Source organism: Penicillium robsamsonii (assembly GCF_028829455.1).
Source record: "Penicillium robsamsonii strain IBT 29466 chromosome Unknown utg000004l_segment0_segment0, whole genome shotgun sequence".
In the NCBI taxonomy this organism is placed as follows: Eukaryota; Fungi; Ascomycota; class Eurotiomycetes; order Eurotiales; family Aspergillaceae; genus Penicillium; species Penicillium robsamsonii.
In genome coordinates, this window is record NW_026643222.1 from 983,656 (window position 1) to 1,003,977 (window position 20,322).

The window sequence follows — 20,322 nt, forward strand, 5'->3', positions numbered from 1 at the left end:
CAAACATGAGGATTATACGGCATTAGCAGAATTTGTTAGGATACTCTGAATCTCAGCATATAGAACTTATCTAGTTCGAACCACTGAATTGCCATTTACTTATTCAGTTCACCACTTTCGTCCCAATTCTGCTTGCATTCAGTATTAGAAACATTACTTGAGTCGGAGCCTCTGCTGTAGCTTCTTCCAAGACGCGATACACCTCTACACATGCTGATCAGGTACATGTTGACCCTCTTCAGCCATCATTCTCAAAAACGAGTCTGTCGAGACCCATCCTTTGTGTCCCAATCCCGACACAATAGCTTTTGCAACCTTTTCGACTGGAAGATATACTCCGCGGTCCTCGTACATATATGCTCTCGCATTCCGCGACCAGCTCACTCATGCCGGCTGGCCTTCCACGTGGAAAGGATGGCCAGGGACCAGTGTTTGTTCAGAAGCACCCACATTCCAGAGACCCCGGAGTATATTATCCCCCCGTTACTCACTTTGCATCTCACATCCTTCTTTGTGATGCTGGATCCTATGAAAAGGAGAACAACGCTTGACATGACCGAAAATGCGTTAGTGGTCAACCTTGTCCAATCCAGTAATCATTTGTTGACCAAATCTCTGGAGATAAATATCACCATTATTGTCTTGTTTTGCTTTACAATACCAGCAGTGCTTTGATATGGTTCATTCCGATCCTAACTTTGATGAAAGACGGACTCCGGAAAACCGATTTTGTGCCTACCTGCGGAATTTGGAGGCCGGGATGGGAAGGAAGTCTTCAGAGATCAGTTAACATGCGACCTGTGAGAGCCGAGAATGCTCGGATGGACCCGTTCGTCTAGCCATGTGATTCACAAGTGTTGTAAACGCGACCCGAAAACTAAAACATTCCTCCCCCGGTGAATCTCGCTCCTGACTTTTGTGTTCAACTTTTCGTTCACCAGGGTTGCACTTGTAGACAACGAGGGATTTGATGCCCTGTTCGAGGAAATGGTCACCCCCATTCCGTTAAACAGGTATGTTGCCTTCTTGTAAAATGTTCTACAACTCTATACTGACGTTCTCTAGGCAACAGCCTCTTTTCGCTCAAAATTTCGGCTTCTACGCTGGGAATTTGGTTCGAGACTTCTTGAAGCAACTTCAATCATAAAAAGGAGGAATATATGCAGCGAAAAACACGAACCCGAGGCTACTCGGCAGCATTTCATGCCACAGACGAAGCAAGGGAAAGCCAACCCAGACCAGCTGTCGCTACTTCGAGCCCCTTGGTATCCTTTTGCGGGGGATAGCTGGCGCGAGCCAACCTCGACAACTGAACTGCAAGCAAATGCTCCCTGAAATACAAATCCAAGCCACCAACCATGTGAATGCTGTGATCAGCACCGTTTCCACCCTTCTTCTCTCCCCAGCATAGCCTGGGACCAACAATTTCATCCTCCATCTTCCCAGTCCTACTTCCACTCTTAGCCCACACACGCTTAGTCTCATACAAAGTCTCCCAAGCGATACCAAAGCTCCCAAACATTCCACTCTCCTTCTTACCCTCTGCCGCTGCACTCTTCCAAACGAAATTGCGTCCTCCGTACTCAAATCGTCGCGGCGACCAGTCCTTTCTCTGCATCTCTCCATCCGGAATCTCGGTTATTGCGCCCATGTCGGGGATCGTCCGTGTGATCATCCGGAAAGTGCCTCCTTTCATCTTCTGCAGTTTTACACTCGTCGCTCCGATTTGGGGTAAGAATTCACCGGCTCGTCGGAGAACCGTTTCGACGATGGGTGCTTCGTTGCTCCAGACGAATTGGAGGGCGTATAACACGTGTGTATTGGTCGAGTCTTTGACGAAAAACCAATATGAGCGCATACCTAAGCTGACGAGCTCCGAGGAATGCGTAATCCGATAGGTGATCGTGGGTGCTGATGGAGAAAGGGTCAGCGAGAAGAAGGGGCGTTGCGAGGTATCGGTATTGAGGAATGGGCGGATGTGGGCTGGAGCTGTGCTGACGTCCTTTGGAGATTGAGTGGGATCGTCTCCGCGGAAAGTATTAAGATCCCTGCGGATCTGCAAGTTGAGAAATATCAGCGATCTGGAAGAGGTGTGCCACATCCCAGAGGGTGTGGCTTACCTGAGTCAACGACCAAATCTTTCCATCTTCGTCTTCCACCTCCTCCATCGCATCCAAGATTGTTGGAGGCAGTATTATTCCATCGAAACTGCCCTTGCGCTTTAGGTCTTCAAGGTAGGCCAGGCGTTCTCGATGAACTTGGACTTGTCTCTCGAACATTTTTCTGTTGATTTTGAGAACATTTCCTTTCTTGTATATTTTAGTTGCTTGATCCAACACAGTTATGGCGCTTTGGTAGATTTTAATGGCTTCATCATAGTCGCCCTTGCGTTCCAAAATGAAAGGCATGGCGGCCAGCTTATACACCTTATTGTTGACATCGATCTTTTCTGCCATTGCTGCGGTGGAAAAATAGTGATGTGAGTGGGTTAGCTGGTAGGAGTGATCCGTCTTTTCTCTTGCGATGGTGTTAGTAGACCTTTGTGGGGACAGCTCAGATAGCGCTCCTTTATAGAGAATCGCAGAAGTTGGAGCTCCTCTTTGTAGTTTATGCCAAGGTAGAAATATGCCTTGCCAAGGGGTTTCTATGCATAAAAGAAAGCCTATATAGGAGCTTTTCAGGTTTAGCTGTTGTCGCGAACGACTGTACTCGAATCAGGTCGCGGCGTGGGCATTCTTCGGAAGAGATACCTTGGAAGTTGGGTGGAAAATGATCACCTGCAGCATCAGCCACAATGGTAGGCTGTCTCAAACGCCTTATGCACTTGGGTGAGATACGCATGGTTGGCTTGTGAAGAACAGGACACTAACTAATCGCTTAGCATTACTCCCTTCGAGGCTTGGCAATTAGCTTCAGCCAACCACTCTGCTAGCTTAGCGGGTATCCAGTGGATAGATGGTTTGGGGCACAAGGCTATCAAGCAAAGCATCTTGAATACTTGGAGTTCACAGGCTATTTTCAAAAGGTTGTGTTTGTGGAACTTTAGGTGAAATTATAGAGAGCAAGCCATTTACTTGACTCGGTGCCATCCATGTGAGTGACGTGGATAATAAAACAAAAGGAGCCTCAGTATACTAGTGGATCAGGATGGCCATATGAAGTCAAGCCATTAGTTGAGTCTATTATCTGGATACCTTAGGAAAGAGGTCTGGAACATGAATCAATAGGGTACGCATGTACTCCAAAGAAATGAATATATTATCTGATACAAAGCCCCACACTGTAGATAATGCTTGCCAAAATGGCAACTTGTATGAAAAAGGAAAGAAAATTGGTCGGCACTAAAATGCGAGAAGGAGTTGAGGCTGAGGTCCCGGCTAGGCGGTCCATTAAGGGACTAGCGTGCAAATTTCCAAGGTTCCTTGGGAGTTTGCTGTTGACTTGAACACTTCCCAAGCGAACGTGATACGTAGTGTTCATGATCTCTCGGCATTTTTGGTTATTTTCACACAGTTTGCGGAGACAGGAAAAGAGAACATGTAGTGACTAGCAAATATTAGAGAAAAAAACTGGGCCCAAATCGCAAAATCCAGATCCCCACAAAGAACCATTTAAAATTGGTCGGAGTTTGATCGATCCGACTTTTTAGGGGGGCAATAGAACTATTTTTGCAGCGAAGGGGTTCAAATGACCCGATTAGGTATAGCGGAATGACTTTTACTCAGACTAGCACCACGCTAGCACCTAAACAAGCTAGAGGCCACCTCTTAGTCCTTGAGAATACAAAAGAGAAGCCAATAGGAAACGTCCGTTTCAACGCGATTCATGCATTATCCGAAATGGATCTAGACTGGGCTCTGGGACCTAATCCTGCAGAGACCCTGAAATAAATTATATATGAGGGAGCTGGCCGCTCTCTCATGCCTGTATCATCATTTCACTTCCATTTCTGTCGCTCGTTTGACTATATACCCCGACATTCCTTAAATACAAGATGCGTATCCAATCTTTCGCCATGTTGGCCGGCGCCACTGCCGCCGTCGCTGCCGAGACAGTCTCTCTTTTCCTTCCTGGCTTCGATTCCCAACCACTTGACGGCAAGGTCATTGGCACTGTAAGTACAACTATTCCTCTGATAATTTACCACAAAAAGATTAACGAATATTATCCCAGACCGGCTCCATGACCAAATATCTCCTCAAGTGTTCTGACCCTAACGAATGTGGCCTTCCCCCTAATGGCATCACCGTGGCCCAGGGCCCTTCAACCGTCAGCCTGGCATACGCCATGAACCGCATGTAAGTATATCCAGCCCTACAAGGAATCCACTTCTACCCCACACCTCATAGCTGATCATTTCCTGAAACAGGACCGTTACTGAGGACTGCAAGTGGGATTCCGCAACCGCGACTTGCGCCGCAAGCCTCGACGAGGAAGGCCTAACCACCACATTCACCTCCGCCATGGCCCTCACTGAATTTCCCGGCGGCGCTTTGGTGCCTGTCACTATCACTGGAACTGGAACGGACAAGGCTCCCGCCACTACTGGTGCCTCCGTCTCGGCTTCCACCGCTGCCTCGACTAGCGGCGCCACTTTGACCACCTCCGCTTCGACTACCGGTGGTACTAGCACTGGCGAGTCCTCGGGTAGCAGCAGTGCTGCTGCCACCAGCCAGACTGAGAGTGGTAACGCTGCTATGCCTATGATTACTGGAAACGCCCGCTGGGCTGCCGGTGGTGTTGCGGCTGCATTGGCTATTGCCGTTCTCTGATCATCCGGACATTTTTTGGAATAAGGTTGGAGGCCAATCATTTTGGCTCGGTTCACGCCGCTCTGCCTCACTAATAAAGATGTACCTTTCTAGTGTATACTATGCAATATACGAAGTATGATAATCTTTTTCTTTACTTCAGTCTTATCGACCTAATATGAATCTATATGGTTCGCGATCCAATATGTACTTCGTATTTATACCGCACAAAGTGCGACCTCGGAACATGTACACCGAGCGCTATCTAAACCTCTAGATCTTCATTCGGATTCGTGGAGTGTGAGTTATGACTTGCGGTGCAAGATACCAGCCGCAGCCTATATAATAGTCAGTACCTGTCCACACGAAAATCAAACCGCCAAATACACTTACCTGGTGGCTGGGGAAGACCAAAGTATCAGCGATCACAACATTCTCACGACGACCAGCGGAAAAGACAACAATCTCGGCAATGTCATCACCGGTCAATGGCTCGACGCCCCTGCTAATGGTTAATGACACTGCGTGTTTCGGCTTATTTGGCATGACTTACTTGTAAACAGCATCAGCCTTGGACTTGTCTCCATTGAAGCGCACAACAGAGAACTCCTAATCAAGAGCATTAGCATCATATCACAACTGTAAGTATATGCGGTGACCATACCGTCTCAACTTGACCAGGATCGATTTCAATAACACGAATTCTCGTGGCGATAAGCTCCTTTCTCATCGCATCAGTGAAGGAGCGGACAGCAGCCTTTGTGGCACAGTAAATGCTACCACCCGAGTAAGGCTCGCGCCCGGCGATGCTGCCAATGTTAATAATATCACCACGTCCACCGTCAGAGCGCTTCTTGAAGATGGGCAGGATGGCCTGGGTCATGTTAATGAGACCGGTGACATTGGTGTCAAACATGACCTTGATATCCTCGGTAGCAATATCAGGGGCCTGGGCAACACCCTTGACCAAACCACTGCACAGTAGATATCAGTAACGATCGTTCATATCAATCGGTTCGGCTGGATGCGCATGACTCACGCATTGTTGACCAGGACATCAATCTCCCTGAACTCCTCTGGCAGGGAGGAAACAAAGTTGTTGATTTCCTCTGGGTTGCTGACATCCAGCTTGACGGGAAGAACCTGGACACCATCGCCAACCTCTTGCTTGATCTCCGCTGCGACCTCCTTCAATGTATCGATACGGCGCGCGGTGATGATCAACTTCAGGTTTTTAGGTGACGTGCGGGCGAACTCCTTGGCAGTGCTCTTTCCAATGCCAGATGAGGCACCGGTAATGACGATAGTCTTGCCTTCGAGGCGCTTTGCCATTGCGGAAGCCATGGTGCGTCGGATAGAAGTTTGATAGGCTGTGAGAGGGAAGGGGTAGGTATTTGCGGAGAGAGGTGAGGATGTAAAGGGATTTACGAGTCGTCGAAAGTGTCCAATTGATCTGATAGAAGCTCGTAAATGGGTCATGGATCGAAATTTCAAGGAGAAATGAGCGTAGAAGCCAAAATAAATAGAAGAATCACGAGCTGTGCGGGGGACTCTGGCGTCATATCGTCTTATGTAATCCCATACAACGCGGCAAGAAGGCCGATTTCTTATCTTGAACCGGGCTACGACGACAAGGGAAATTTTACTCGCCGTGCAGAACTTTAGTAAGCCATTATGATGTACGGGTAAGTTATTCAGATCCTGTATTGTCGCGTATAGGACGCTATGTATATACAAGGCAACAAAGTCATGTAAAGTGAAATCTGAATCCATTACTTCCTATTAACTTTTATAAAAACCATCAAGCATGCTTAGAGCAAGATAATGGCTAAACCTTTGCACAATAAATATATATATGATGTGTTCCAAGTTACTCTTTAGACTTCGATATAATATATTCAATACGAGGTTTACTAGCACATCGGTTGAAGAAGACTTGCATTGTAACTTTGGCTTTTGTTTCTTCATTTAGCTAGTTTGAATATTGCGAAAAATTAATGTCATGTCATGCTTATACTAGTTTTATGTTCCTTTTGTATGAATGTATGAACTTACCATCCAAAGGATACCTAACTAATCAATGCTTAAAATTTGCAACGCTCATCAACACACCTTCGCTGTGTTAGGCACTTGGCATAATCATTCGGAGGCGATGAATAACGGAGTTGATCTCTGACTACAAGTCATTATCCTTTGTATACACCTGGGGATGACCAAAATGAGAGACAAAGCCAGCTGTCTCATTGAAATTGCTCAAAGAAATGGGTCCTCTTTGAGGCCCTAACTGGGATGGTCATCTTTAACTTGACAAAGGGCTATATGCACTATCATGATCAAGAACACAAGACTCGTTGTAGCTGTACAAAGATCAAATGAATGCCATTGTCTTTATTGCCTTGGAGGACATCGATTAATAGTGGTAAACGCCAGTCCCTGCCCCGATGAATCTAATAAATAGCCTTAAAGATTCCCATGTAGCAGTGTATAGTAAACACTGGTTCGCACTTTCCCTCGAACGGTTTTGTGATCTTTTTGTTCAGACAGAAAGAGCAAGAGCAAGGCAGCGCGTTCCTTCTATATCCAGCACAACACAAAAACCACGGTAACACCTCTTTCTAGATACAACCTTGTTTACCTTCTAACATTTACTTCACATAAATATCTATCAATTGCCATAGCATACCATCGATCACGATATTTAACAAAGAATCTATTAAATATCGCGAGAATATCATCAAAATGACTTCTCCATCTAAGGTTTGCTATATGCCTTCTCTAAACACCGTGTCTAAGCGTGATAGAAACTTAGATGAATCTTCAACGCAGACTGCTCTCTTTGACGAGCTACTTCGCCGGTACAATTTTGATTGGGCAGAAGATGTGGAGGAAGAGGCTGCAGCTAAAGGAAATCTACCTATGGTTGCTGCACCGAAGCCTCTTGATTCCTCCTTGCCCAAGGCCAAGTGGTACAATGAATCCTTCCCGACTCTCAACTACGCGCCTACTCCCCGGTTTAAGCCATCCTTTTCAACCACCAATGAAGAGATATGGAATGAGCCATGGGGCTGTGCTGATGAATCTATGGATGCAGCCTCAAGCTCCTCTAACGAACTCCAGACCGACTCCGATGAGTCTAGCAGTACAGCTTCGAGTTATGAGGTGGCTCTTCCAGAGGACGAGTTCCGCCGTGAGCAATCTACCCCAAATGCGGAATCCGAGGCATATTCAGTTGCACAGCTAGCTGTGGATACCATCTTCTCTGATCGTCAATCATGGATGGAAGTCGACGAGGAGATACATCACTTTAACTGGATGGGAGTACAGACTTACAACCACTGTGCCACTTCCCCATCTGACTCGCTTGCCATCATCTTGGCAAACCCCAAGAATCCCCAGGGAAGTGCCATCTTGAGAATTCAACTACTTCTGAGCCGAGCAGTCCAGTACATAGACCCGGTTCTTGTTCTTCTCGATGACACCGACGATAGCCTGTTCGCCCTCCGGGGGTCGGAGCTTGTCCGTGCATCAACCGGACGAGTTTTCAAGTTCTATTCGCCACATGGAAGGTGGTTGGAGGACCCGAATGACACGAGCGAAGTAACAACTACAGACTTTGGTAGCGTACAGACTTACGACGCCTCAGATTTGGCCATTGGAAATGGCTTCGTGGAGTCCAGTGTTATTCGATCGGTGTCGCAGTGGAAAGAGGCTCGGGATGAAGCCTGCAGTGACTCTGGAGGATGTCTGCGTCCGCGGAGGATGGATTGGGAGCGGAAACCTTCGCCGTTGAGTCAATGTGAGTCAATTCTGCCAGAGATAGTCCCCGAGTTACCACAGCCAGAGATCGAGAATCAGGCAAAGAAACCACCCCGCAAGATCACAACTTGTGTTATTGGGGCACCCGCTGAGGAGTATTTCTCCTTTCCCACTCCAGTCTTTCGTCGTACCAGGATCAGACGGGCACTTGCAAAAGCTCGACAGGGGCTTGGATCTATGCTCACATCATTGAAGCGAAAATTCAGGTAGCCATTCGTCTGTTTTCTTCTTGATTATATTGTTTGCGCCAGTGTCTTGGTTTCTTCGTGCTTTGGATCCTATTGATTTGGCTTTGGATTCACTTTAGATTGACTTTGGCTTTGGATTGGTTTCACTTTAATTTATGGTCCGTACCATTTTCGTGAGACCAGACTGAGCTGACATTTTAGTTCTTTTCGGGGTGGGTTACGCTTGCCTATTTCCGTTGGCATTTCTTAGCGATAAAATTTGGCATTATTTGACATGGGTGAGATCTTTCTTAAATTATCTTTCATTTCTTTTGTCTCTTAGCCTCGATTAGTGCTATGTTTCAATGCATGCTAAAAGCTCTTCGTTGATTTCTATCAGCTAGAATGAGTCATTGACTTACTATTCATTTATTCCACATTTACATTGTTTATCAGGAACATTTGTGTATTAATTATATACAATTTACCGTTTTATTTACATATTGTGAGTGCCTAGTAGTAGTTCAGAAAAGTTCCTATCATTCAAATAAAAGCTATAAGTGGATGGACGGTTAACTAGAAGCTAGATGGTGAGGTCCCTACGTGGTGTATTGTAGCATTATCTGTGGATATCAATTTAATTTTGCCCTTTATTGGACAAATACCTACTTCCGATTCACAATCGTCAACGCGGATATACGGTAAAGCTACTTCGGTGATATGTACTTTTTATTGTCTACACTTTGATTCGCGTGATTTGAGTGAATTTGTATGAAAATCCTTGACGCCTCCCGCCTTTGACACTGTCGGTTTTCATTAATCCGGGGTGTTGGATACCCTCAATTCACCGGGAAAACTGACTACATATTGAGAGTTACTTTAACACAGGCATAAATATACAGAACTACCAGTTCAAAGCGCTGAAATACTGTAGATTCTATTCACTAAAGTATTTCCGATGCAATCTCTTAGACTCAACGCGGACTTCACTCATAGCCCACCATTTCCAAGCTGTGTATACGAAAACACCCGTGTCTGATAGAAAGAGTATAGCAACACGGGAAAGGTGTCGCTCGGGTCTTGTGAATCTTCTACGAGTTTTGTATCTGGTTTAGGACGTAGTTTGTAGCCACATATTCGACATCTTCGGCCTAATTAAATTCACATCGCCAAAGAAGCCCCCCAAAAAAGACAGCATGGGTTGGAGAAGATCCATTTAAGTTGCTATCAGCTTTGCCAGAATGGTCAGAAGAGCCATATGATAAACCTTAGCTGGAGATAGCATTTTGTCAAAGCTTTTGTGATAACTAATCAGTCAGTGTCGATATTGATGGCGATGAATAGCAATTGATAGTTGCAGCCAAAGATCACACAATTTGTATCGATATGTGTAGTGAAGCAAAGGGTTCAAACGATGTTATTGGAAGGATCCCAAGCTGTTTCATCGATCCAGGCCTGGCAGTCCGCGAGGATTTTGTCAATTTGACTCTGCACAATCAAACGGAAGTGAGTGTTGTTATTAAGTGTGAATATATCGTGGGTCAATTTGCCGGAGGCCTCTCGTATCTGGAAGGCACGGTAGTAACATTTAGATTATTATTTGTGTATCAAAGTCGTGATTGTGTCTGCAACGAATCGAGATCGGGAAGCTAACCCCATTGGGTTCATTAGGCCAGTCACAGTTAGAAACCCGGAGGCAGCACATGCAGCAAGTCGTCTTCCGAAGGATCGGAACAGACAGTTGTTTTCGTTTGCTGCTGGGCGAACCCGCAGGACGGTCGGGAGGCATGGCGAAACGATGCTGTTAACCCTGTGAATTAGGATCAGCTCGGCCACGAATCGAGGCTGTCTTGATGACCCATCAATGGAAGAAAGCAAAGGCCAACCGAGTCGCTGCCGAGTTACAGCACAAGAGTCGACAAAGTGATGCAGGAAAGAAAGGCTCAAAGCGAGAGCAGAGAAGAAAAGGCTGGCTATCACAGTTCCAGTGGTGAAGGGTGCCATCCTAGCCACCAATCACCTACTGGTTTACAGTGGACTTGTGAGGCTCAGTTTGCTGTGGGACATGGCCTGGCCAGTGTCCTGTCTTTCGTTATACGTATTTAATATTATGTGCTTAATTTCGAGGCATTCCCTATCGAGGGATTCCTTGATAACGCGCAGGAGCTCGACGCCATCACGGTGTGAGAAATGACTGAAGATGATCATCCTTAAGGGGTATATATTATGGCTATTAAAATAAGCACCATGCCACCGCGCAGTATCCGTAGGTGATGACTCCTACCTTTATGGCTTACTCATCTCGGTAAACCATGATATCGCAGTGAGTAGCCCTGATTTATTATGAGCAGCGTCAAGGAACCATATGGAATTACCTTTTTCTATCTGCTGGTAACGGCCAGGCCAATAAAATGTCTGAATGCCACGGCTAATAGATGATAAATTCGCCAATCTATCGGGCTCCTTGAGTTATATCCATGTCTAGGCCACTTCTTTTATAAGTGAGTAATTTTCCTTCTGGAATCTTATCACTTATAGTGACGAATCAGGCTTAATAAACAGTAGCGTCACACCTTTCTCTATTACACGTTACTTAAGCACTTTAGTAACAGTTTCATTTTAGGGTGATGAGATGGCCGGATAACGAGGCTTAAGCCAAGCGATATCTATAATAGTGGGCCTAAGGTATTTGACATGGTCTTCTGCTATTCGAGTCACCGCTGTAATTCACTCTAAGCCTATACACGCTCTAAGAATAATATATAATCCAAGCCTAAAGGCCCTTTTGTTACTCTGCCATGATTTTCTTTGATTTTCTTTACCACTCAAAATATGTTCTCCGAATAGAATATCCCGAAAGCACTCTAGGAGCGTCTTATACACGTAGACTGCGACATCGCCCGTCCATAGGCCCCTAGGAGGGGCCCGTCTCTGAATATATGTCCGTCCTAAGAAAAAGACATAAATACAAGCCCCGAGGCCCTTCTCTTACTCTGCCATGAATTTCTTTGAATTTCTTTGCCATTCAAATATGTTCTCTGGAAAAAATCTCTAGAAAGTACTTTGGGAGCGTATCGCACGTGCCGCATCACATAGTTTCACATATGAATATTAAAATAAGAAAGAAGATGAGCATAATACTATCTGCCACTGTGAGCTAGCGCCTGCTACGCTAGAAAAATACGACTATACAGTTGTCAATTGGGTGCTGTAAGTTTAAGCCGTATTTCATCGATCTTATTTCCTGATTGTTAGCAGATGGAGGCTTTCCCGTAATGAGTCCACTATTCCGAATTTTCCCAACTTGTTTTTTCACCCGGACAAATTCTATGAACGTTGTATAGTTGCCATTATCCACTTTTGCCGTCTAAATCAAAGAGTACTGCGATTCCTTTGGATTCTGAGCATACCTTGGCTTCCAAGTTCGTATACTTGAGATATGCTAAAACGAGCTGAGGCATGCTGGACCCTTCAAGGGTGCACTCAAAGTGGAGCAGTAGAGGGAAATCCGGAATATACTATAAATTTGCCAGACAAAATGTGACGATAATTATGCCAGTTGAACAACCTAACCGATTAATTCAAATTTAGATTCTTATTCATACAGAATCACTCCAGTCTCGAGAATTTTAACGGACGCTTCTGCACTGGGCACTCCACTTATAAATTCAACCTCCCTCATGCGCGCTCGCCAATAGCCCGTCAAGAAGTCTGGAAATGACAGTGAGGGACTTTCCAATGTTTGGACAAATTCGGCCAAAAGCCCTTCGAGCTCAAATATCAACGGACTTTCCTCATCTTGAATTTCCTCGATCTCTTCTGCATCTATTCCTCTGTAGTAATCGTGAATGCAGGTATGGGAGATGTCCAACCTTCGACAGGTGACAAAGCGCAGGACAGAAGTAGAGATGAGATCAATAAGACGCTCCTGGCTAGGCAGCACATGTGAGTTTGTAAGGGCCTCTATAACAATTGCAAGCCTATTTATGAGCTCGTCCAAGTCTTTATCAGACCGTGTCGGAAACATTCCGCGCAAGAACCCCGTGAGACCTGAGCAACCAGTTGAAGAACACGGACAGCAGCAGTCGTCTTGAGATTCGTCCATTAATATCGTGAACATTAATTGGATAGATTCTTGGCTTAGCTCATGCATTTGCCAAAGAAATTCTTCAAAGTCATCAAGGGAATGCAGAAGCTTTCCCACGTCATGTCCAAGGTAATGCAGAGATGGGCAGGAGTCTATCTTGCGAGTTATGCTTGCGCCTTTGTCAATGAGCCAGTTCGCTTTCTTCAAGAACACATCTAGTCTGCAAGGCGGTGAACTCATCCAGAGTTCCCTTATACACGACGTGTTGCCATCTATCTCGTCCACGTCTCGGAAACCAGAATCCCAAAGCAAGTCTGCTGACTTGAGATTGAGGCCTATGTAGTCATAGACAGACCAACTTGTTTTCTCAATAATGCCGTTAGCATCAATAGAGCTTGCCTTCAAAAGTTGATAGGCTTTGTAAGCTTTACGACTCATGAGAGTCCCAGGGCTAATACCCAGCTCCAAATGCACTTCTTCTGGCAAATGCGTCTCCACAAGAGTTTGTAGCTGCCTCCTACGGTCAGCGAGCGCGGCCACTATAAGCTCCATAATCATTTCATTGGGGTGATTACAGGCGACCTGCAGCGCCATTGGATCGATATAGAGTTTTTGAGAATTGATCAGAATCTTGATACTCTCCACGCAATTTGATTCGCATGCTGATGTGAGAGAATCCAAGTTTGGTGTGTGGCCAGACTCAAGGATCAAGGCCAGCCCAGTAGGCCATTGTACATAGGAATTAACCCATTGTTGTAAATCGACGCCTTTTCTCAAGAGTGAGATTAAATGATCACTTGATCTATAAACAAGGGGAAGCAGCTCTTCTGGGACATCGATCTCTATTTTCAGTGAGTTTTTCTATGTTCTACCTCAGGTTGTATGTAGGAACTTACCTTGGGTCTCCTTGTTGGAAAGTTGCCAAATGAGCCGAATAGTATTATCTTCAAAGATATGGTCGTCCATGCGGTAATCATTTCCCCTAATATCATAAAAAGGATTATACGAGTTTGGGTGATGCCTCCAATCGAGGGCCATATGTGTCATGAAGCCCCTGGCATTCAATAAATCAGAGCAGATATCAATAGTTCCCTGTCGCTGTCGAGATTCTCTGCAGCTATAATATACGTCAAAATGTTTGATCATCTTGTCCGCAGGAGTCTCGCCGTTGTCATTCAGGCGAGTTGACAGTGGACCCATTTGTGAGATCGCCTTGAGGAAGATTCGCCAACGAAGCCATGAATTGGCATCCCACTGCGAGCTATATAATTGCCAGCCAGTTATCGTCTAGTATATCCCTGAGTTAGCAAAGCCCACTCTATTTTGAACTCTTAATACGACGTATTCTCACATGTAAAATTGTGTTTCCGTTAGGCAGAGTATCCGACCATGAGCCTTTCCCCTCTCGAAGGAGGTCAAACAGTTTCTGTTGGGTGTTTTCCAAAATTCTGCCGACGGTGTCTGATTTCAAGACTTCTTCTGTATTGGAAAGAAGCCTGAATATAGGTGAATCCGTCGGCACAGTTGCACGGAATTCGAGATGGGGGGAGATAGCAAGACCACCAGCGCCTTTGGTGATTTCTAATGAAATTTGAATAGCATAGCCTAGAAAGCGATTACAAAGTGTCCAGCGCTTTAAAAATAGGGTGGTATGCTCATGTTGGTCATGAACTGGGCAGGCTTGGTTCAGAATTCCTGGTTGTCGAGCAAATTGTCGGTTCAAGGACGTAGACTGACTCCAGCGAGAGCACGTGCATCCGAGTAGGTCCCCAACGCGATGAGGTCGGCTTTTCGCCATCAAGAATCCTATAGATTCCGCAGCCATTTTTTGGTCATCTAGGTTGGATCGTAACAAAGCAGGCGCGACAATCTGGCGTGCGCCTACGCAAGCAATATTGGATTCCTTTAGGCTAGCAGTGAGTAGCCATAACATCAAAGAAATGGCAATTTGAACCGAGTACGCTTACATACCATTCGATCGAGATGCTGTTCAAGCATTTCTAATCTACTGTCAATACTGAGACTGTTTTGATCTAGTCGATTCGCCATGCGTAAGATATGGCTTGTATTTGAGGCGATGGATGCGGACTCAGTCACTACAAGATCTATTCTCTTATGATTGAGCGTCATCATAGAACTACATTCCTGTCAGTCAGTGGCAAGCATGTAAAGAGCTAGTGGCGCCCACTTACATGTTCAAAACTTGAAGTGATGTGTTGAGGTTAGCCTGTAGACAGCTCATTGTTTCCGTAAGTGCCATGAGTGTCTCGCGTCTGAAGGGATATAAAAGCCGACTTGTTTGCTTGTTGTGACCAGTTGAGCTGCGTGCTGACTTCGTCGCATCGCATTCTTCAAGCATCCTTCCCAATTTGTTGAGGCCTTCATGGCATTTAAGAATAGAATCAATTGCCGCAGCTGCAGACGGAGCTGTTTCACACGTGGACAATACACTCGCATTAATCAGCACGTGCTGTAGCACCTTCAAAATGCTCTCTAACGCGGTCATTTGATCTGTCACCTCGTCGATTTGCTCGTGGAATGCTTTGAATTTTCCGTAGTAAGCAATCAATCCCTGGCAAACAGTAAGGCCAAGTGATATGACGCCTACTGCACTCCCAGTCACAGAAAATGGATCAGCCATGTCTGCTTTTATATTATTATGGACTTTGAGAATGCGGTGGAAACGAGGATCAAGAGATTGAGATTAACAGTCAGACCAACCTGACCTTCAATATTAGCGGAGAATGATAAGTTAGCGCCGAGTAAAGCCTGGCCGCCTATTTTGGTTTCGGGGTGGCGCAAGTACCCTCCGGGCTCCTTTGAAATCCCAGAAAGCAGTTTGTGGCTATGTGCAGATGCTAAGAGTTTTTACGTTTCAGCGAGTCAGGAAAACTTGATCATTATGCGCCTTGGTTCGGCTGGAGAGGGCCCGAGCGACCAAGGGTGTTTCTCACCCACTTCTCACCCTGTCTATTGCGCACTCACCCTTCTCACCCCTTGTCACGCGACGCCCAAGCAGCGCTCACCCTATTCTCACCCAGGCTACACCCACCGAACCATTGGCTGTACATAAGCCACACGCCGGTGAGTTAGTATTTGGGTGGGTGACCACTAGCGAACCCTCACTGTTGTATGTTTTTACCTTTTGAACAAATGTTATATACCTAGAAGAGTCGTCTGCACAAATTAAGCCCTTTGCCGCCTTTTTTACTGTCGATCTATAAACTTGAAATCTACACAGAATGATATCTGAGAAGACCATTGAAAAGACATCACAGGGCCGTTTATGCGGCCTAGTATTCTTGTAACCAATAATCAGAAGCCAGGCTTTTTAATTTGTAAGGTTGGTTTTATCCAGGCGGTACAGTCTTGTTTAGTACCTGATATGCTTGCCCTACAGATGATACAGCGAGCACAATCTCATCTCCAGCGACAACAAAGAGTAAGCATACGGAGTAATTAATCCCAAAATGAGTATGGATAACTGACTGGCTTAAGTGTGCTAGAGAGTAATGCCGCAAGAGTAATGGTTGTTATAAATACTGCAACTAGGTCGGTTAGTTTCACTTGTTGCAAGCTATGGTGAGTGTAGAGGGCAATCCATTTGGAACCAAGCTGTATATTTTTGACATAGCGGAGGAAGATCATAACAAAATAATATCTATGCATCTTCCCCCCCTGTATCGTTATGTAGTGCAAGTTGCTCTTCCATTTGTAGCAAGCTTTGCCCTTATAACCACTTCATGGACCTTGCAAGGTAGCTTCCACCACCCACAACACCCGTGACACCCGTGAAAACAATCAATGTTCCATATCCACTACCATATCCCCATCCAACATTTCCCTCCCACGGCATGCCCTTGACAAGCGCTTCACTAAGAGGACCGGAAACCAAGTTCCCAATACCCCTTCCAGCTGCAAGAGACGCAAAGACCATGCTCGATTCGGCCGATGGCTTCTTGTTAACCACCTCACGCATAATACCGGGCCAGGTACTAGTGTAGGAGCCGGCAGAAAGCCCATATATAATAGAAAAGACGTAGAGTGGAGCTAGGGACATCGAGAATCCCCAGATGAGGAAGACGGCAAGAGTGGATGCGATAGTGTTGACCAGAATACAAATGGTGACATCAAACTTGTCGATGATAGCGCCCATAATCACGCAGCCGGCGACCGATGCTGAGTTGAAGAGGATAACAGTTAGAGCCTGGAGGGACGTCGAAGCTCCGAGCATACCGGCGTATGTTGGGAGGTAAAGCGACGGCAAGAAGAAACCAAGAGCCTCGATGGTATTGCAGACCTGAAAGAGGGCAAACGTGGATGTAAACAAGAACCGGAAGCTCGGGGCAGGTGGGCTAGGTCGACTCGCGGGGATCGGCACGCGCGGCTTCACGAAGTAGACCAGCGGTCCGGTCAGGACGAACAACACAACTGCGAAGCCACGCAGTGTGATGCGGAACCCGTACTTGCCGAGCAACTGTTCAATAACGATGGGTAGGACAGCGCCGCCGAGTCCAGTGCCGGCCCACATAACTCCGAAGGCGAGGCCTTTTCGTCGGTCAAACCACTCTTCCATCAACAGGATACAGGGGGCGTAGGCGATGCTGCCTCCGATGGCATAGAAGATGCCTTGGGATATGATGAGGTGGTTGGTATTTGTGGCTAGGGAACTGAGGCCGAGAGCGGCACACATCATTAACACACCGAGACCGCAGCCGAGGCGTTGATATCTAGGCCATTGTCTGTAGGCGGCGAAAACGAGGGGGATATCGAGATACATGATTCCCTGGATATGTCAGCGTGTTGATGCGGGACCACAAGCAGGTATGCTGTTACCATAGCGCAAGTTCCCACGACGGCGATATTTCCAGAATCTTTGAATTGGGGTATATCGCTGTAGTATGCTTGGAATACACCGTATGTGAATGCAAATCCCCAAACGAGAGCCTCCATGGCGAAACAGGCAGCTAGGAACAACCAGGCATCCATTCCGCCATCCATCGGCGGGAGTGGTGTGTCATCGTGGATATTCGATAGGTGAGTACCATAATTTGTCTCATCTGGCGGTGTCTGGACCCCCTTTTCTGTATCGCTTGCTGCCATGTGTGAGCGTGTCACTTCCTCCATTGTCAAAACCAGTCCACGAAGTAGAGCGAACAAGAAAAAAGACAGATATCTAAGATTTGGGAATGATGTCAATTATAGAAGGTAGAAACTTTTATACGTGATGTAAACTCAGATCCAAATGAAGACCGTGCGGGGAAGTCAAACGCAGGGCGTGCCCAAATGGAACGTATCATGTCATTGGGCCAATCAATCGTCAATAACGGGCCAGTCTACGCCTAACGATGACGCTAGTAGATATACTTCTTTGTTATTCATCAGTGTTCTGTGGTAGATTCTCGGCAAGCTCCACTTAGAATTCCGACCTAATCCCATTAGGGAGATTTCCGAATCTTCCAAGCTTCCACCTCTGTCCAGGTGCTCTCAGATCCATGGATCGTACGTTGTAGAACTAACCTCACTAGATAATACTCCGAAATTGCCCAGGGGGCTATGTTAAAAATTTGAGTACCAATAGTAGCTTGAGTTCATCGAGAAGGTTGAAAATTTACCTTGAAGTACTCCGTATGATGTGAGCCATTAAATCGGCTTGCACATTTGAAATCTCTCAACTGGAATTGGGTGTGGGATGACCTGCCGATGGCCAGCCGAACCTTAAGCGGCATTCCTTCCGTTAAAACGCCCAGGCTTGATATGTCTGCTAGTAAACTTCTTTATGTGAGCAATCACTTCAACCCACGTATACAGACTTGTTGTCTCCGTATTCTTAGATGACGTGCTCCGGAAACCCCGATCTTAAATTAACTCTAGGATTAATTAAGTTTAGCGCTGAATCAGCTGTCAAATATACGTGTGGGGGCAGGAAAGGGAAACTAGCGGCCCGGAGTATAGAAATTAGCCCCGGAGGCTGTGGAGATTCAAAAGCACCGCCAAGGCTTGTATCCGTTGTCCGAAATAGGACCTGCCACTCCTGGGGAAGTATACAATATATAACACTGTATCTACTCTGCAATGTAGACATTGAAGTTGTGGTAATTGTATCGTCATTGCACAGATTCTCATAATGGCAGCTGTTTTAGACGACACTAAGCTACGCATTTTTCAAAATGAACAGCCTGCTGTAGTCCCAGATCCCGACAAGATACAGTTTGGAAAGACTGTCACTGGTATGTTTCTAACTGTGAGGGCAATAGAAAGAGGCTGAACATCATCAAAGACCACATGCTTCAGATACAATGGACAGAGTCTGAAGGCTGGCACACGCCCCGCATCGTTCCCTATGGAAATCTGAGTATTGATCCTACCGCCGGAGTCTTCAACTACGCCTTTGAGTGCTTCGAAGGCATGAAGGCATACAAGGACGCACAGGGCCGAGTACGACTATTCAGACCAGAAGTCAACATCGCACGACTGAATCAATCTGCAGCTCGAGTCTCACTCCCAACTTTCGATGCCAAGGCCTTTTTAAAGCTCCTAATGGAATTTGTGGCGATAGAGTCTCGGCACATCCCAGCGTAAGTAACCCAAGGCCTGGGCAGTGGCGAAATTTGAATGCTGACCTTTACCGTTATCAGTACCCGAGGGTACTCACTCTACCTTCGCCCAGTCTTAATTGGCACAAATCCCGGACTGAGTGTATCCGCGCCGACCTCGGCTCTTCTATACGTCGTCGCTTCACCCGTCGGGTCGTACTTCCAAAACGGACTCGGGGCGGTCACTCTAGAGGCAGCTAGCAGCTCGGAGTGGGTGCGTGCGTGGCCTGGAGGGAGCGGAAGCCACAAAGTTGGAGCCAACTATGCCCCCTGCATGGTGGCGGAAGCGGGGGTCCGACAACGGGGCTCTGATCAGGTCCTCTGGCTGTTCGGGGAAGACGATTTGCTAACAGAGGCTGGAACAATGAATTTGTTTATCGTGCTCGGGCGACCGGATGGGGGTCGTGAGCTCGTAACACCGCCTCTGGATGGCACGATTTTACCCGGTGTCAATCGTGATTGTGTGCTGCAATTGGCTCGGGAAAGACTGAGGGTGCATGGGTGGACGGTTCAGGAGCGGAGTATCTCTATCCGTGAGCTGGAGGCTGCTAGTGCTGATGGAAACTTGGAGGAAGTGTTTGGCACTGGCACTGCGGCTGTTGTCAGCTCGGTTAAATCTATTCGGTGGAATGGACGGACGATCATGTGCGGGGTGTCAGCACAGTGGGAAGTGGCGGCCATGATGAGGGGATGGATTGAAGCTCGGCAATACGGTGAAGATGAGCACGAGTGGAGTGTCTTGGTGAATGAACCCAATGTGAAGAACTGAGATTAGATCTATCAATGGATGAATATTCGTGCCCAGGCGGTTTCATGTTTACTCTAAGTGGGTCATGCATAAAAGCTAAACCTAAGTGGGCCGACGGGCCGCTCCGAATGTGAATCACTCCGAATGCGGTTCGCCT

At 46.5% G+C, this 20,322-nt stretch overlaps 9 protein-coding genes across 9 annotated transcripts; 4 read left to right on the plus strand and 5 right to left on the minus strand.

Moving 5' to 3' along the window:
- Positions 1-791: 791 nt before the first annotated feature.
- On the plus strand, positions 792-1,147 carry N7447_007864 (uncharacterized protein; the record flags this gene model as incomplete). The annotated part of the gene is made up of 3 exons (XM_057232126.1): positions 792-829; positions 942-1,013; positions 1,066-1,147. 3 exons carry the CDS (start codon positions 792-794, stop codon positions 1,145-1,147), a joined length of 192 nt encoding a protein of 63 aa, XP_057083891.1.
- A 54-nt stretch (positions 1,148-1,201) lies between these two features.
- On the minus strand, positions 1,202-2,456 carry N7447_007865 (uncharacterized protein; the record flags this gene model as incomplete). The annotated part of the gene is made up of 2 exons (XM_057232127.1): positions 1,202-2,056; positions 2,121-2,456. 2 exons carry the CDS (start codon positions 2,454-2,456, stop codon positions 1,202-1,204), a joined length of 1,191 nt encoding a protein of 396 aa, XP_057083892.1.
- A 1,538-nt stretch (positions 2,457-3,994) lies between these two features.
- N7447_007866 (uncharacterized protein) lies at positions 3,995-4,772 on the plus strand (the record flags this gene model as incomplete). The annotated part of the gene is made up of 3 exons (XM_057232128.1): positions 3,995-4,114; positions 4,174-4,298; positions 4,370-4,772. 3 exons carry the CDS (start codon positions 3,995-3,997, stop codon positions 4,770-4,772), a joined length of 648 nt encoding a protein of 215 aa, XP_057083893.1.
- Positions 4,773-5,056: 284 nt separating this feature from the next.
- Positions 5,057-6,230, minus strand: N7447_007867 (SDR family oxidoreductase; the record flags this gene model as incomplete). The annotated part of the gene is made up of 5 exons (XM_057232129.1): positions 5,057-5,089; positions 5,145-5,253; positions 5,305-5,360; positions 5,416-5,725; positions 5,791-6,230. 5 exons carry the CDS (start codon positions 6,228-6,230, stop codon positions 5,057-5,059), a joined length of 948 nt encoding a protein of 315 aa, XP_057083894.1.
- A 1,260-nt stretch (positions 6,231-7,490) lies between these two features.
- N7447_007868 (uncharacterized protein) lies at positions 7,491-8,777 on the plus strand (the record flags this gene model as incomplete). Its single annotated transcript, XM_057232130.1, has 1 exon — positions 7,491-8,777. One exon carries the CDS (start codon positions 7,491-7,493, stop codon positions 8,775-8,777), a length of 1,287 nt encoding a protein of 428 aa, XP_057083895.1.
- A 1,364-nt stretch (positions 8,778-10,141) lies between these two features.
- N7447_007869 (uncharacterized protein) lies at positions 10,142-10,523 on the minus strand (the record flags this gene model as incomplete). Its single annotated transcript, XM_057232131.1, has 2 exons — positions 10,142-10,300; positions 10,389-10,523. 2 exons carry the CDS (start codon positions 10,521-10,523, stop codon positions 10,142-10,144), a joined length of 294 nt encoding a protein of 97 aa, XP_057083896.1.
- Positions 10,524-12,329: 1,806 nt separating this feature from the next.
- Positions 12,330-13,415, minus strand: N7447_007870 (uncharacterized protein; the record flags this gene model as incomplete). Its single annotated transcript, XM_057232132.1, has 1 exon — positions 12,330-13,415. The coding sequence occupies one exon, from the start codon at positions 13,413-13,415 to the stop codon at positions 12,330-12,332; it is 1,086 nt and encodes a 361-aa protein (XP_057083897.1).
- Positions 13,416-16,551: 3,136 nt separating this feature from the next.
- Positions 16,552-17,948, minus strand: N7447_007871 (Major facilitator superfamily domain general substrate transporter; the record flags this gene model as incomplete). Its single annotated transcript, XM_057232133.1, has 2 exons — positions 16,552-17,607; positions 17,658-17,948. The coding sequence occupies 2 exons, from the start codon at positions 17,946-17,948 to the stop codon at positions 16,552-16,554; spliced, it is 1,347 nt and encodes a 448-aa protein (XP_057083898.1).
- A 1,000-nt stretch (positions 17,949-18,948) lies between these two features.
- On the plus strand, positions 18,949-20,186 carry N7447_007872 (Aminotransferase class IV; the record flags this gene model as incomplete). The annotated part of the gene is made up of 3 exons (XM_057232134.1): positions 18,949-19,051; positions 19,102-19,399; positions 19,460-20,186. 3 exons carry the CDS (start codon positions 18,949-18,951, stop codon positions 20,184-20,186), a joined length of 1,128 nt encoding a protein of 375 aa, XP_057083899.1.
- Between the last annotated feature and the right edge of the window lie 136 nt (positions 20,187-20,322).